The following is a 17,626-nucleotide window of genomic DNA, read 5'->3' on the forward strand; positions in this document are numbered from 1 at the left end:
AGAAAACAAGGCAATGAGGACTTGTTTAAAGAACATGAAAGCTACCTTGAAGGGACTCCCACTGCCAAATCAGGAAGGGATTAAACATCTACATACAGGATAATAATGGATTAAAACCCACTGAATAAAACTGAAAACTGGGAGTCCATACAGATATAATAGAGGAATGAATCAAAAGTTTAATGAAAAGCAGGAAGTTTAGATAGTTTCAAAGTGTCTTTCTCATGAACACTTATTAATTATAAACAGAAAAAGAGTAACTGTACATGGGAGAAGCCTGGCAGAACCTCCTCAATCAAGTGACCAAGGGACCAAGGGCAGAAATGGGACACATGGAAATCACATGCCACCTGGTAGATGCAATGAGAAAACAACAGCTTCACCTGGGTGACAGTCTCGCCAAATGCATGACCTGAGTCTGATCAGGAGGAGGCATCAGACAAAGCCAGATTGAGGGAATTCTACAAAATAACTGGACAGTCATCCTCACAGGTATCAAGGTCACAGAAGTCAAAGAAATACTGAGGAGTTCTCTCAGGGTGAAGAAGGTTAAAGAGACATGATAACTAAACTCAAAAGAGTAACTCTGGAATGTCATTTTTTTGGTATAAAGACATTATTGGGCTTACCAGCAAAATCTGAATGGGCCTGAGAATTTGATGGTAATGTACATGGAGATTTCCTGATTTTGGCAGTTATATCATGGTTCTGTAGGAGAATGTACTTGTTTATAAAAATGTACACTACAAGGACTTCCCCAGTAGTCCAGTGGCCTAGACTGTCTGCTCCCAGTGCAGGGGGCCCAGGTTTGACCCCTGGTCAGGGAACTAGACTCTACATGCCTCAACTGAATAAAAAAAAAAAAAAAAAAGATCCCGCACACAGCAACACAGACAGACAATCTTGGGTGCTGCAACTAAGACCTGGCTCAGCCAAATACACGATAGATAAATAAAAATAAATAAATAATTTTTAAAAACCACACATTACAGTATTCTGGGGTGATAGCCTACATCAGCAACTTACTCTCAAAAGATAGTTTTTTACACTGCACTTGAAACTTTTCTGGAAGACTGAGGTTGTTTAAAAAGCTACCGTATAAACTCACTATTGTGTTCAAATGGTTACCAAAACAACAACAAAAAGGCAGGAAAAGGACGATTACATTTACCTACTAAACAATACAAAAGTCACGTAGCCTCCCTGGCTTCAATTCTCTCTATAAACACGGGGGCTGGATGGAACTATCTTTATGCTTCCTCCTACTACGAACAGTTTTTCTTAGGGAGAGGCTAGAAGAGACAGGGATTGCTAATTTATAGACTGCTGCTCTTATCTTCCCTCAAAAACATCCAAGGACAAACACAACAGTGTACATCTATGTACAAACACAACCCAATTCACTGTCCCAGCTGTGGAAAAAGCCTCTCTCTCCAACCACAGGAGAAGGTCCTAGTCTATTTCACGAGCTAGTTCATCCATCTTTTTTTGGTTGTTGTTCTCTTACTCTCAGGTTCAGTCAAAGGTTGTATCCACATTTCGAAGTCTTTGAAAATTCTCCTACTGAACTACACTTACACAGTTCCTATGTATGAAGAGTACTTTTCACTATTTCCAAAACTTCTGTACGGGTTCTCGTTTTATCCTCTCAAATACTGATGACATGGTATTACTCTCATTTTATAGATGCAAAACATTTCTGGGCAGAAGTCAACGGCTTATTCACAGCTAATATGTTCAAACTAGTAAAGTAATGCTCAAAATTCTCCAAGCCAGGCTTTAGCAATATGTGAACTGTGAACTTCCAGATGTTCAAGTTGGTTTTAGAAAAGGCAGAGGAACCAGAGATCAAATTGCCAACATCCACTGGATCATCGAAAAAGCAAGAGAGTTCCAGAAAAACATCTACTTCTGCTTTATTGACTATGCCAAAGCCTTTGACTGTGTGGATCGCAATAAACTGTGGAAAATTCTGAAAGAGATGGGAATACCAAACCACCTGACCTGCCTCATGAGAAACCTGTATGCAGGTCAGGAAGCAACAGTTAGAAATGGACATGGAACAACAGACTGGTTCCAAATAGGAAAAGGAGTACGTACGACTCAAGGGTACGTATTGTCACCCTGCTTATTTAACTTCTATGCAGAGTACATCATGAGAAACGCTGGGCTGGAAAAAGCACAAGCTGGAATCAAGATTGCTGGGAGAAATGTCAATAACCTCAGATATGCAGATGACACAACTCTTATGGAAGAAAGTGAAGAAAAACTAAAGAGCCTCTTGATGAAAGTGAAAGAGGAGAGTGAAAAAGTTGGCTTAAAGCTCAACATTCAGAAAACGAAGATCATGGCATCCAGTCCCATCACTTCATGGCAAATAGATGGGGAAACAGTAGAAACAGTGGCTGACTTTATTTTTCTGGGCCCCAAAATCACTGCAGGTGGTGATTGTAGCCATGAAATTAAAAGATGCTTACTCCTTGGAAGTAAAATTATGACCAACCTAGACAGCATATTAAAAAGCAGAGACATTACTTTGTCAACAAAGGTCCGTCTAGTAAAAGGCTATGGTTTTTCCAGTAGTCATGTATAGATGTGAGAGTTGGACTATAAAGAAAGCTGAGCGCCGAAGAATTGATGATTTTGAACTGTGGTGTTGGAGAAGACTCTTGAGAGTCCCTTGGACTGCAAGGAGATCCAACCAGTCCATCCTAAAGGAGATCAGTCCTGGGTGTTCATTGGAAGAACTGATGCTGAAGCTGAAACTCCAAAACTTTGGCCACCTGATGCGAAGAGCTGACTCATTTGAAAAGACCCTGATGCTGGGAGGGATTGGGGGCAGGAGAAGAAGGGGACGACAGAGGATGAGATGGTTGGATGGCATCAGCGACCCAATGGACATGAGTTTGGGTAGACTCTGGGAGTTGGTGATGGAGAGGGAGGCCTGGCGTGCTGTAGTTCATGGGGTTGCAAAGAGTTGGGACACAACTGAGTGACTGAACTGACTGCATGTGTCCAAAACAGAGCTCCTGATTTTAAACTCCACCCTGTTCCTTGCTCAAGTCATCCCCATTTCCCCCTCGGTTACCCAATGCCCCAGTCTGGGTACCCTTCCTGCTATCTCTCCCTCCCGCTGCGTCCAGAATATCCTGGACCATTCACTGCTTTCTGGCCCCACTGCTCCTCGTACATTACTTCTCCCTTGAAGACTCTGCCCCTGGAGTGCTTTCCCATTTTAGAGCTTGCTCTGGTTGGCTTGGCTCCCTGAACATCAGCTGCTGACCTTCTCCTTTCTCCCTTTCTTTCACTGATGATTCTGAGCAAAGTTGTCTGAATGCTCACAACTCTAATTTCGGTGTGACCCTAAATTTCTAGGTTTTCGAGAAGGAAAAAATGATGTTATTTGCTGGCCAGTCTCAGGCAATTCTGTTGGTAGTATGTGGCAGTAAAAATCAAGGACTGATTCTGCCAAAAGCAAGTAAAGACTTTAGAAAAAAAAAAACTATAGAAAATATACCATCACTATCAACAAAAAAGTTGATCAAGTAGTATTTCTCATTACATAACCATTGGGCAATAACATAAAGAGTATATCTACATGATGCTGTTGACTGGCTCAAAAATGCTGCTTGACGGCCAAGCCCCAGAGGTCAGTCAACCACACAGCGAGCTGACCCTCAGGCACCTTTCAGAGCAGGTTAACAGATTTCCTGGATAGTCTATGGGGGTGTCCTGCTTCAAGACTATAGGTATTTCATTGAACTGCCCAAAACAGTGGTGGGCTGAAAGTGCATCACTGACTCAGACATGGAGATTGGAAAGATTATAGCAGCATCTTGGATATATACTAGAGAATACAATCAGCTATGACAACTAACCAGATAAGGGATCCCTTTTGCCATGTATGTTTTCGGAATTAGAAGTCAAAATGATATCACTATTATAACACACTGATATAGCATTAAGACTTAAGGCAGAAACTCTGTGTGTGTATGAGAGAAAGAGAGAGAGAGGCGGAGAGAGAGGAACAATTACCAAGCAGTGATCATGCAAAATTACATGGTAACAACTAGAATGGTATGCCCATGGTGCAATTTCTAAGGAATAATGAGGCCAGATGACCTAGAGGATTCTTTCCAACTAATTTTTTACTATCAAAATTTAATCAACTCCTGAATTTTGCACTAAAGAAGACAGTCCCCAAATCACAACTACTTGACTTCTGGATACACTGTATAATCTATTTCTTTTTTAAACTGTGTACTTATCATCTAAATAATATAAATTAAATTTATGACTTGAGCCAACATTAAAATAAATTTGGCACAGATCAACTAATGGTTAGAAACTGGATGACAGCTCAGAAGTTGGACTGGGTGGGGAGACCAGCGTAGAATTTAAAATTTCCTGTAGATAGTCCCCATATCAATAATGAAGATATGACAGTGTGGGAAAATTTATCATTACATGTAACATACTAAAAGACCTCCCCTATTTTTCAGTGGTTGTTACTGAAGGTGAAAGGGGTAGTGATTTGCTGGAGTCATACAGAATTAAAGTGAGAAGCAGAAAGAGAAAGACATCCACAAGTCCTTGGCTGAGGTTGCTGAAACCAACCCACTGCACCATGCCTCCCATTCTGTCACCGGGGTTGGATGCCTGCCAAGAGCTCCTAAATGACGTCTTCAAAGTTCTGCAGAAAGAGAAAACAGCCAAGGGATCACAACAGCTAGCAGAAGCGGCTGGGGCTGTGGCATATGTGGGAGCATTTGTCTTCCAATTAACTATTACTTTCTTTTTGACTAAACTCCAGCTCTCAGTATCAGAAAAAAAATATTACCCACAGGCAAAACCTGTTCAGATGGTGCAATCCGAAGGCCATGCTCCATCTTACCAGATTTCCCACAGCCAAGACGTGTTCAAACTGTGGTGTCATGGGGTGGTGCTCCATTGCCATAAACAGGGTGTTCAGGACGATGCAGATGGTGATGGCCAGGTCCACAAAAGGGTCCATGACAATCAGGTTCACAATCTCCTTCAGCTTTATCCAGTAGGGGTGACACTCCCAGATGAGAAAAGTGTTGGCAAATTTATACCAGCATGGGGGGCACTTCCTCTGAGACTCTTCCAGCTCTGTAGTGAATCAAGAACAAAGGGAGCCCCTCAGTCTTGGGAAGGAAACGAAAGGGTTAGGCTTGGCTGGTCTGTCTCGCTGTTACTGACACGAGAAGGAAGGTGGCTGGGGAGTGCTGAGTATCCTGAGACTTTCCCTCAGTTTTCCTTCTCTTGAAGGCAAAAAGGAGGCTGACCAGCGCCAGGTCACGTCCCTGTTGACAATGAGCTAGTTATAAACAAAACTCAACACACCTGTTTGGGGAGCATGGCAGCCCTGGTTCAACTGGCTTTAACATGCACAACTGTATGATCTCAGGCGAGGTAGTGCTGACTTCTCTGCGCCTCTGTTGCCTCATCTGAAGGGGCACTGACTTCTAGGCTAAAGGACTAAAGGAGTCCTTAATGTTCCTCCATCGCTTACGCACTAAGCAGTTGACAACAGACAGCACAGGGCCTGGCATAAGGTAACTACATAAATGGTGGATACACATTGTATCATTAAACTATTATCAGAGAAGCAGAACACTCTGAAGCCAGACATATGTGGGCACAATCAGCTCAGACAATTGCTGAGTAAATTATTTCCATTTTCTGTGGGAATTAAATGAGCTAAAATACATATAAAGTGCCTCAGAACACCCTAGTGTATATCAAGTCTTTGCTACTGTTATACATTTTCTTTACAGCAGAATCTGCATCGTCAATCAAGCCACCATGTGGCTCTCTCTTCTACTCTTGCGGATGCGGGAGTTCACAGTGCCGTCAGGGGCAGAAACCATGTCCGTTCCTCTCTGTTCCTTCCCTCCTCTTTGTCATCTCTCCCCTCTCTCTCCTTCTCTTCCCTTTTACCCATTCCCACTCTCACCCTTCCCTTCTCTATCTCCTTCCTCTTCCCTTGAGCTCTTTCCTTTTTTCCTTTTTCTTACTCTCTTTTGTTTTCTCCTGTCTCTTTAGTCTGTTACTCTTTTAAAAGCAGAACCCGTTTTTTCAAACAAGTTCTTATTTGACTTCCAATACATAAAACAGACAACCCAGGAGCTGCTCTAGCTGAGGCAGGAAGAGGAGCCTGGAGTCCAGTGTAATCCAAGTCTTCCTTCCCTGAGGTACTGCCTCAGGATCCTAGGACTCTGATAAAACCAGACTGAGAATCCCTGGATGCAATGAGCTCAAAGGTAGTTTTACAAAGCGAAGATGGGAAAGGATGATCAACACAGTAAGCCATTCCGCTACAACAATCTAGGTGTGAGATCCCTTCAAATTAAACATAAAATATAATAGATAGCATCACTAAAGTTCAAGAACCTTGATCTGGACGGATGTTCTTTACGAGGTATAACTCTGAAAACTTGGCAGCATGACAACCCCTAAAGGCCAGGTCTTGGTTTTGTGGGGTTGGATACAACTGTGTCTCCTACTGCCCTAGACCTACTCAAATCCATTAATGAAATCAAATCATTTGGGGAATAGAAAAGAATTTCCCAACATTTCACCAAGAACAAGATGGCTGCTTTGTATCAATCTACTTCCCCCATTTTCAACCAGCTGGATGGTGCCCATGGTGATGGCTTTATTTTAGATGGGGTGCTTTGGTTGGGCTTTTGATTGGCTCCCTGGTTGCTAAGAAAATAGGTTGCCTTGGTTTTTCAGATTTAAGGGCCACAGTAAGCGCCACGTGGGAGTCTGCGTGGGAAAGGAAGTCTGTGAAGAAAATTTGCTTTGGCTTCTTCCTCACAGAACTCCCTCCCTTCCCAAGGTAAATTTAGTTTTCTCCCAAAAAAGAAAATTGAAAAGGTTCTCTTATTTCCATAAATTCTTATAGCACATATTTGGAAATTTGGTTCCGTTCCTTTTTTTAATCTCCCCCTTTCTCCAAATGTCTGCTGATCATGGGCACCTGGAGGTTGAAGCGGTGAGAGTTTCTAACAGTTGATACAATTGCAATGTTTTACAATGAACTAGGCTCCAAGTCCTCCCCAGACAGCAAAGGGTGGAGGGTGGTTTCCCTACCCTATGGGGCACCAGAAAGGGATACTAGGCATCTCCTCCCCCCGTTTATAGAGATGGGAAGATCCTCAGGATAATCTTTTCTGTTTCACAGAGACTAAGTAAAGCTGTGGAGCTAGAAAAGACCGACTAGGTGAATAAGGGGGTTTATGAAGTGACTCGCAACTCTGCAAACTATTATTGGCCCCACATGCCTGGAACGGTAGAAGAATGTGGTCTGGGGAAATGTGTTAACCTATGGGGGGGAGATGTCCAAAAGTTTGTGGAGCTGCTCTTAGTTTGTTCCTGAACATTTTCAGAGAGGTGATTATAGTCTTCTCAACCTTGAGGGCACTGGGGACTGCTTGCAGAGAGAGGCCTCAGGATTCCTCTAAGATGGCAGCCTCAGCAGACCAGGAAGTTTCTGGAGGCAAGGGCCTCTCCCAGCTCACTTCAACAATGGGCCAGGCACAAGGAATACATCTGGTGAACAAGAGTCGCCACTCTCACAGAGCTGACAGCCATGGTTGGAAAGGCAGATACCAGGTAAGCAATTGCACTGACACTTTTGAAGCTGCTTAACCTGAGAATCAATAATGCTAAGCACCATCACTTCCTCATTCTTACTTCAACTCTCTCCCGAAGCTCTACTGCTTTGAGAAGTAAGACTGCATCACTCTCTGCCGATATCCCATGCCTTATCCTCTGAAATACCCCCAAAGTTATGGTTCTGCTGACAGCGAATTCCACTGAGTTTACTGGATCCTGGTGTTTGCAATAGGATGGGGGGAGACAGAGCAGGCAGGATTATCCCGTTATTTACAGTATTCTGGAATTCTCCACTGTGGTTTCTAAACCATTAGATAAGAGGTCTGCTTCTTTGGACTAAAATGATGTCAGTTTCCTAACTGAAGGCCTGAAAAGAAGAAACAATTATTCATTCAACGCTGGCTTTCCTTGTTGCAGCAATCATGAAATACAGAGGGAGAGGTGGTTAAATAGGAATGGATCTTTCTTAATGTCCATTAACTCTTTCTCACAGTGTTCAGCTCCAGCCAACCACTGTTCTTTGCTTACAGCAGCTCTGTCTCATCAGCTTTAGCAAAGAAAATCAAATACTAGGAGAGGGGATCGGAGGGGAAGGCAGCACAGGCACTAAGGCCCCCAAAAGGACTCCTGCAGCCCCAGTACTCCTCCCCAGTTTCAAGCACAACAAAATTCAGTTCAGGATACATCTTTCGAGCATCAGCTTTTGCCACCACCTTGTGCTAGGCCTCTGAGGTAATCAATGAATCACTGATGTAATGCATGGATAGTTCTCCTGCTCTGATGCTTTTACCAGGAATAAAATATGCCTGGTGGAGGCTGTTAGCTTTTCCTTCTCAACTGCCATAGATAGAGAAACCTTGTCTTGCTCTTCAAATGAAGAATAAAATTAGCCAAGCTGTTAATAATATATCTTATCTTGGGATTCTTATGATTTGCAATTATTTACCTGTTATCTCAAAGTGTAAAGTTTAAAGATGTTATATTAGACAATGACCTCAATGAGAATTAAAGAAATCAGGAGCTGAAAACAGTTCAGCATTCCTTTTACTTGACATACTCTCAAGACCAGTCCAGGTTCAGTCTAACTCCTTGCCTACGTGTGCAGATGTGAGCAGTCCAGGGGAGCTTGAGGTTTGTTTCCAGGGATTCTCCTTGCACCACAGATGCCTGCCCCTGCCCAACACACCCACACCCACACCTGCCCACATACCCTCCCCCAAACACTCACAGACCAGAAGTGGTATTTCACTTAAAAGACTCAAAAAAAAAAAATATTCCAGGAACACCAGAATAATTTGAGTCGCCTTATCTCAGGGACTCTAAGTATTATGGCGTAGCCTGGGAGTGTGAACTCTGAAGAACTGCAGTCAGGAACAGTGTGGGTCTATCATGTGACAAATCAGCTAAATTAACATGAATCAAATGAAGAAGCAGCATTTGGAGTCAACCAGAATCCTGTGAGAAAAAAAATCCAGTCACTGACTCTACCACCAAAGAAATCCAGAAGGGCCTGGCATACAGACCACCATCTGGCATACAGATGGGATTCAAAGTGGACCTGGGCTGGGGGGCTTCGGGGTAATGGGAAATGCTCAGTTGCCTCTCAGCAAGTCAGGCTGTGATGTGCAGGAGCCCCTGACATGGAGTCCAGGCTCTGACAGACACGCTGCTGCAGACACGCTATGGTTCAACAGCAGCCGCTCTTCCCCGGGGCACCGGGTGCCAATGTAAGAGGGATTTCGGCTTACCTGTTCACATGCCCGGTGTATTTATGGATATGTGGGGGTGTTTAAAGATAGGCAGAATTAGGTATAATCAAAATGCACAGTGTACTTGTCCTTAAGGGAAAACCAAAAGTTTTGTAAGTAGCTAAAAAGGAAAAGGGGAAGGTACGTCTGGTGGTCGGGGGCATGAGGGGGTTCCGTCATTTTATGTCATGACAATTCTTCCGTCTGCGCTCCTCTCTGTCTCACATCATCTCACCTGTGCCTCACCTGTGATGATTACAGAGCCAAGATTCTCCGGCTCACTCTATGTTGTTCCTCTGTACTTCTTACCTATCTGTGCACAGCTTTGAAGTCCTTACTGGATTCTCCGCATGCAGATTTGGGATGCTGGGTTCTATAACCAACAGACTCTATTCCTAAAGCTCAGAGACAGTTTTTGCAAGCAAAACTCAGACCAAGGGACTATATTCATATTATGCACAGTACATATTTATATCCCAGCAGCTTGAACTAACATCACAGGGCACATACCTTCTACCAGTGTATTTGTAACAACGCTCAATATACTGTTGATCCTGTCCTTTCGTCCATAGGAAGCCAGCTGGTCCATAGAAACTAAGAGAGATCCAGGACCTTTCTTCTTAATTTCCACCTCAGTTGTAGCCTGAAAAAAAAACAAACAAACAAACAGGAAGTTGGGTGGGTGAAGTCTTATAAATGTTAAGGCTATGCCTTACTGGACATAGTCCAGAGGAACAAGAACATATGCTCTTCATTAGATCTTTTTATTCTAATCTTACAGTCCTAATTACTTCAAGAGGTAGAATGAAACAAATTGGCCATGGGTCATCCTTAGTTCCAGAGATGACAAGACCAAGTTGTTTAGATGTATACAAAATCTACAATGAATCCAAGAGCCTGGCTGGGACCCACGTACTTCACCTGCTCAATCTAAGCATGGAGTAGGAAGACCAGATTCCCTGGGGCAATGCCATCAGAAGTAGACCCTGAGGTTTTCCTGTCCTCGTCTCTTACCAACAGCATTTGGATAGAATTGGACCATATGATAAAATAAGTCAAATTCATCTGTACTCGAAATTTCAAGAAGGGCCAAGTCCCTGAGCACACTAAATATTACAGATACTGTCTCCTCCTTGTATAGGAACACCATCACTCTACCAGACTGCCACTTTCAAATGTCAAACCTGGGCCTCACTGAACATTAGCAAGTTGAAGGTCTACCCCAAATATCCTCCAAGCTACCATAAACAAGTATGGGAGGTTTTGTTATCTTAATGAAAGACATTGCCTCATATAGGTGTCCCTTGCCTTTTTACATTTTTATTTTATGAGTTAACCTGCAATGTTCAAATTCCCAACGAAATAAAAAGGGCAGAAAATACCATCAGATTGTTAAAGTATTTTCCACACACTCCACCCTGGGCAATGCTGGTACGGTAGACTACAGCAAAGGGTTTCTTCATGTCTCTCGCTTCTGTCCTTTGTGCCAACGTCAATATTCTACATCAGATTAGGCTTAATAGGGTGGCTTAAAACCCAACTTTCTAGTAACCATGTTGTCCACTGTAACATGTCATCCATATAAACTTGTAGGCTCCTTCCATGTGAAGGTAAGAATTCCATGTGAAGGTAAGAAGGCAGAGACAGTCACCGTCCCTCACAGGACAGGGAAGACATATGTTTGTATGAAGCTAGAGAAGTATTTGTCTAATCAGTGCCAGAGTGTTCTGAAAAGAAAACAATATATTTAGAAGAAACATACTGAAGAGAGTTCCTGGCAGACTATACTTTATCTTTATCCCATTGTAGTATTTTGTCAGACAGTTTCAGATTCAGAGATTTGGTTCACCTTAGGGTTTTATTTGTTCTATTTTGTTTGTTTGGCAGAGCTACAGAAGAAATGCAAAAGAAAAAGAACTGGTTTCCTTGGGAATTCCTATATGCAATACTATACAAACATCTGCATTTGTAAGAATGACTTGTTAACTATTACCTCAGTTCATGATAATGTATATTTCTTTGAGAAATCACTTTTTGCTACAATTCCCAGCCTGATATTCATGACACTTAATAAATGAGATTGAACTACTACATTTTAAGAGTGATAATCATCTAAAAATGAACATAGAAAGTCCCAATACAATGGACATTCTTATTTCTAACATCTATTGACTCTAGATTTTTACTGACCTGCCCTTGTACAAATCTACAGTAGACAGATTTCATAATGCTGACCTCCAAGGTGCTGTAATACCTAGTGGACTGGCTGATTCATCAAAGATGATGAAATTGCATTTAATATGGCTTTGGTATTAATCCAGTTTACTGTTTTCTGGGCACACTGGATATAAGAATACATAAATTCTTCAGACTCTAATAACACCAACTCTAAAAAACAAACTTAGAGAAAATGCTATCTAAAAAGACCTGGTCAAATTATTAGGTTATCATTTGTTGATACCTATCCAAAAGAAAACAATTTTTAGCTTGGGTTAAAAATATCCACAAAAATTAAAGAAAAATTAATTTCCAAACTTAATATTAAGATGGGACAAGTATTATTTATATCTTCCTATGTAAAATAAAAGTAAACTACAGCAGGACTATGTGGAGACAACTTTGAAATATTAAAATTTGTCCCATAATCCATAATGTGTTATAGAACTATAATACATACTGTACATCACTTAAGTTTCAAAAAAGAAACAGATAAAAGATGCCAAGAAATGAATATCTCAAAACCCATATTTAGGAAACTTTAGAGGGTCAAAAGAGAAATTCATAATTATTTTTTTACAATGGCAGGAGTATTTAGCATAGATCCAAATAAATGGCTCCACCAAAAATCTTGGTAACAATAAGATATCCAGAAAATTCCCACATATTTGCAAATTAAACAACAGTCTTCTAAAGATCCATGAATCAAAAAGATGATCACAGGGAAACTAAAAAAATATTTTAACTGATGATAATGAAAACATAATACATCAAGATTTATGGGATAAAGCTAATGAAACTGTTAAGAGAAAAATTTTCAGCTTTAAATGGTTATATTAAAAGATAAAAAAGATATAAAATCAATGCTCTAAGCTTATACTTTAAGAAACTAGTAAAAGAAGATCAAATTAAACCCTAGGTTAAGTAGGGTTTCATCTTATTTACCTTTCATCTAGGTTAGTAGATGAAAGGAAATAACAGTAAGAATGGAAATCAATGAATTGGTAAATGGACAAACAACATACAATTTTAAAAAAGGTCAAATATTGGTTCTTTAAAAAGATTAATAAAACTGACAATTCCCCCCCCAAAAAACAAAAAAAAACCTGATAATTCCCCTGGCAAGACTGATCAAGAAAAAAATAGAGAAAATGCAAATTATAATTTTTAGGAATGAAAAAAGCAGATATTACTACAAATCCTATAGGAATTATTAAAATAAAAAGGATACATTATGAACAGTTTTATGCTGTTTTATCTTAAATGAAATGGACAAACATATCCAAACACAACTTATAAAAACTGACATAGAAAAAATAGAAAATCTAAATAGCCCATATTAATTTACAAAATAATAATAAAAAATCTTATCACTAAGAGAGCTCTAGACCCAGACAGGCCTCCACAATTGAATTCCATCAAATGTTACAGATGGAAGAAATAATACCAATTTTACACAAATTCTTTCAGAAAACAAAGGTTAAGAGAATGCTTGTCAACTTGTTTTATAAAGCTAACATAACCCTGAATATTAAATCTGACAAGAATATTACAAGAAAAGAAAATTAGAGATGAAAATCTCCCATAAACAGAAATGTGAAATTCTTAACAAATATGAATATATAGAATCCAACAATATATACAAAGGATACTATATAATGACCATCAGGGCTTATTCCAGGAAAGCAAAGTTAATTTAATCCTAGGAAAAAAGTCAGTGTTATTCATCACATTAACAGAATAAAGGAAAAAACCATATGATCATCTTACTGATGCAGAAAAAAGAACACTTAACAAAATTCAACACTTCTGCATAAAAATAAAATTTCTTAGCAAGCCATGAATAACAATGCAGCAGTTCCAATCTGACAAAGAACATCTATGAATCTATAGCCAACATTACACTTCTCAGTGAAACATTAAATCCTTTTCCTCTAATACTGGAAAAAAGGAAGGATGTATGCTTTTATCAATTGTATTCAATTTTGTATCTAAAGTCTTAGCTAGAGCAATAAAGCAAGAAAAATAAATTAAGAGCATAAAGACTGCAGTTGCTGCTATTCACAGAAAATATGGTGCATGTAGGAAAAACTATGGAATTTAACAAACAAACAAACAAACCCAAAAACCAAACCCTAAAACAAAAAACCCTCCAAGGCTAACAGAACCAATACATTAATTTATCAAGGTCATGAGCTATAAGGTCAATATGCAAAAATCAACTGTATTTCTATATTCTGGAAACAAATAATTGAAAATGAAAACTTTAATTATACCTTTTACAATAGTATCAATAGTAATTTGAAATTAATTCATTTGAGTTGAATCAAAGACCTAAATGTAAAACTCAGAACCATAAAGCTTATAGAAGAAACACATCTTCATGATCCTGGGGATCAGCAAAGAGTTCTTGGATAGGATGCAAAAAAAACATCGTGGAAGAAAACTAACTGATACACTGCACTTCATTAAAATTAAAAATTTACCTACCTAATAAAAGACTTGAAGATGTACTCGTCATATGGAAATTTCTGGACTTTAGTAAAAAACAAGGCAAAACTTAAAAAAAAAAACAAAAAAAACTAAAAAAATCCATAAAAGATAAACAGTGTAGTTGAAAACGGGCAAAAGATGTGAATAAACAATTAACAAGAAAAGATAAATGTGAAGCCAATAAGCATATAAAGAGATAACCTCAAAAAAAAAAGAGATAACTTCATCATTTTCATCAAAGAAATGTAAATTAAAATCATAATAAATAAATAAATAAATACATTTTTAAAAAGGGACTTCCCTGGTGGTCCAGTGATTAAGAATCTGCCTGCTAACGCAGGGTTCGATCCCTGGTCCGGGAAGATCCCACATGCTGCAGGACAGCTAAGCCTACGAGCTGCAACTACTGAGCCCATGTGACACTACTCAAGCCCACACGCCTAGAGCCCGTCACTGCAACGAGAGAAGCCAGCACTCGTCACAGCTAGAGAAAGCCTGCGGGCAGCAACGAAGACCCAGCACAGCCAAAAATAAATATAAATAAATAAATTTAAAAATCATAATAACATTTCATATCCACTAAAATTCCAAAATCAACACTAATTATGGGCTAGGAATATGGAGCAACTGGAACTCTTAACACATTGTTGGTGGGAGTCCAAAAAATGGTATGACTATTTTGGAACACTTGTTTGGTAGTTTTTTATATAAATAAAGTTAAATGTATATTTACCATATGATCCAGGAATTTCATTCTGAGGTATTTATTCAATATAAACAAAAACACTTATCTACAAAAAGAGCTGTATAAAAATGCTCTCAGCAAGCCATATGACCACAAACTTGAAATAATCTGAATGTCCAACAACAGGAAAATGGATAAACAAATTGGGGTGTATTTATACAATAAAATACCACTCATCAATAACAAAGAATGAACCACTGATACACAAAACAACATAAACGTACATCCAAACATTCTGTTGAGTGAAACAAGCCAAATAAAAGCTACATATTGTATTTGTATATGAGCCTGCAAAAATGCAAGAAAACTAACCTATGATGATACAAATCAGAAATGGTGGTTTGGGGGAAGAGAGCTTGACTAGAAAGAGGCATGAGGGTACTTTTTGGGATGGTCTTATGATAAAGAGGAGTTTCTGGAACAATTCTCAACTGATTAGAGAGTGCCTCCTCCACCTCCCTTTTACCTACATCTTTGGTAATTCTTGGCTGCCAATTACCCAGTGCACTACCGAAATACTGGAATTCCTTTGAGAAGGAAGATGGAATGCAGAGTGCATAAATTTGTATAAGATGTTATCTGTATTGCGGAAATAAAAATCAACTAAGTAAGAAAATCAAAGGCTATTTATTCTGAGTTTGATGTAGTGAGGGAGTCAAGTCATATCATGCACGTTTTGGCAGAAATTCAAAGGCAGGCAGAGGAGTAGCAAAGTCTTGAACAGGAGTAGGAAAAAACCAAAAGGCTTCAGGTGAGCCTGATTCAAGGCTGCTGGTGGGAAGCTGCAGGCAAGCTAAGTAGCAGCAGGGCAGCCTACATGATTGGCTAGGGGTGCTTATTTGGCTTTCTCTGGGCAGTCCTAAATTAGAAACAGGGACAAAAATTAGGGAAGCTGTCAGTTATTAATCTAGTAATCAAGCCCTGGCTGCTTTGGGCTGATTGTTGCAGAAGTTACTGTTTAGCTCCCTGGACTGTCACTAGAGACAGCAATCTGGCTTTCTGAAAGTTTGATTTATAGCAGGCTGGTTTCTTGGTTATTTATTGTAGAGTGTGTCGTGTATGCCTCTTTGACACTTCGTGGACTGTGGCCCTCCAACTCCTTTCTCCATGGAACTAACTCTCCAGGCAAGAATACTCGAGTGGGTTGCCATTTCCTCCTCCAGGGGATCTTCCCGACCCAGGGATCCTACCAGTGTCTCCTGCATCAGCAGGCAGATTCTTTACCACTGTGCCACCTGGGAGGCCCCTGTTTATTGTAGACAAATAGATTAATTATTGTAGGTAAACAGACCTTGGGCAGGTTGCAGGTGAAAATTCTATTTTTATATATAGTCTGTTCATTGTCCATTTGTGTATGCATTTCTTAGTACTCAGCAGATCAGACTGATCAATGGAGAGACAGAGCAAACATATTCATCACTGTTAACTGCCTAAAATGACATAATCTGAAAAAGCCTATGAGGAGCACTACTTAAGAGTGCTAAGCACCAGTTGGGAGCTAAGATGGCATCCAGAGAAAAATGCATCTCTACTACTAAGAAAATTTAATCCACTGACATCAGGCTACATAGGATATACCAAGATGGGTGGGTAGCTCCAGCAGTCCCTCCTCCCTAGGTGAGGTTGTGAAAGCTGGGACTGAAAGTCCAGATACTTGGCCAGTGTTTCTGGGTTTTTTTGTTTGTTTGTTTTTTCCAATTAGAAAAAATTGAGATAAAATGTATATAACATAAAACTCACCATTTGAACCATTATAAAGTATATGACTCAGTAGCTTTTAGTATATTTACAATGCAGATGGGCTTCCCAGGTGGTACTAGGGTGCTGCCAATGCAGGAGACATAAGAGATATGGGTTTGATCCCTGGATTGGGAAGATTCCCTGGAGGAGGGCATGGCAACTCACTCCAGTATTATTGCCTGGAGAATCTCATGGATAGGGGAGCCTGGTGGGCCACAGTTCATAGGGTTGCAAAGAGTTGAACACGACTGAGGAGACTTAGCACACACGGGTGGATTCACAAGGCTGTTACTACTATTTAATACCAGGACATTTTCATCATACCAAAGAACACCACCTGTCAGCAGTCAATCCCAACCCTGCCTCTACCCAGCCTCTGCTGCTGCTGCTAAGTCATTTCAGTCATGTCTGACTCTGTGCGACCCCATAGATAGCAGCCCACCAAGCTCCCCTGTCCCTGGCATTCTCCAGGCAGGAACACTGGAGTGGGTTGCCATTTCCTTCTCCAATGCATGAAAGTGAAAAGTGAAAGCAAAGTCGGTCAGTCGTGTCTGACTCATGGACTGCAGCCTACCAGGCTCCTCCATCCATGGGATTTTCCAGGCAAGAGTACTGGAGTGGGTTGCCATTGTCTTCTCTGACCCAGCCTCTAGGAACCAACAATCTGCTTTTTGTCTGTATGGATCTGCCTTTTCCAGACATTTCACATAAATGGAATAATATGGTATGTGCCTAGCTCCTCTCACCTAGCATAATTTTTCAAGGTTTATTCATACTGTAGAATGTATCAATTCATGTTGGCTGAATGAGATTCCATTATAGGGATTCCATTGTATCATATTTTGTTTCTCCATTCATCAGCTATTAGGTACTTGAATTGTTTCTACTTTTGGCTATTATGAATAAAGATTTTAATAATACTTAAGTATACATTTTTGTGTGAACACATGTTTGACATTCTCCTGGGTATATACCTAGGAGTAGAATTTCTGGGTCACATGGTAACTCTATGTTTACCTTTCGGAGGAGCTGCCAA

The 17,626-nt window shown here is 40.2% G+C and overlaps 1 protein-coding gene across 3 annotated transcripts in view; it reads right to left on the minus strand.

The window, feature by feature from the left end:
• The window catches only part of SCN8A (sodium voltage-gated channel alpha subunit 8), a 196,865-nt gene that overhangs the window by 41,000 nt on the left and 138,239 nt on the right, over positions 1 to 17,626 (minus strand). For all 3 annotated transcript variants that reach the window (XM_043883928.1, XM_043883919.1, XM_043883933.1), the window contains exons 13-14: positions 9,906 to 10,038; positions 4,895 to 5,133 (exon numbers count right to left, since the gene is read on the minus strand). In XM_043883928.1, the coding sequence (XP_043739863.1) occupies positions 4,895 to 5,133; positions 9,906 to 10,038 (372 nt within the window). The remainder of the gene's footprint in view (positions 1 to 4,894; positions 5,134 to 9,905; positions 10,039 to 17,626) is intronic.

This window comes from Cervus elaphus, chromosome 3 (genome assembly GCF_910594005.1).
Source record: "Cervus elaphus chromosome 3, mCerEla1.1, whole genome shotgun sequence".
Classification (NCBI taxonomy): Eukaryota; Metazoa; Chordata; class Mammalia; order Artiodactyla; family Cervidae; genus Cervus; species Cervus elaphus.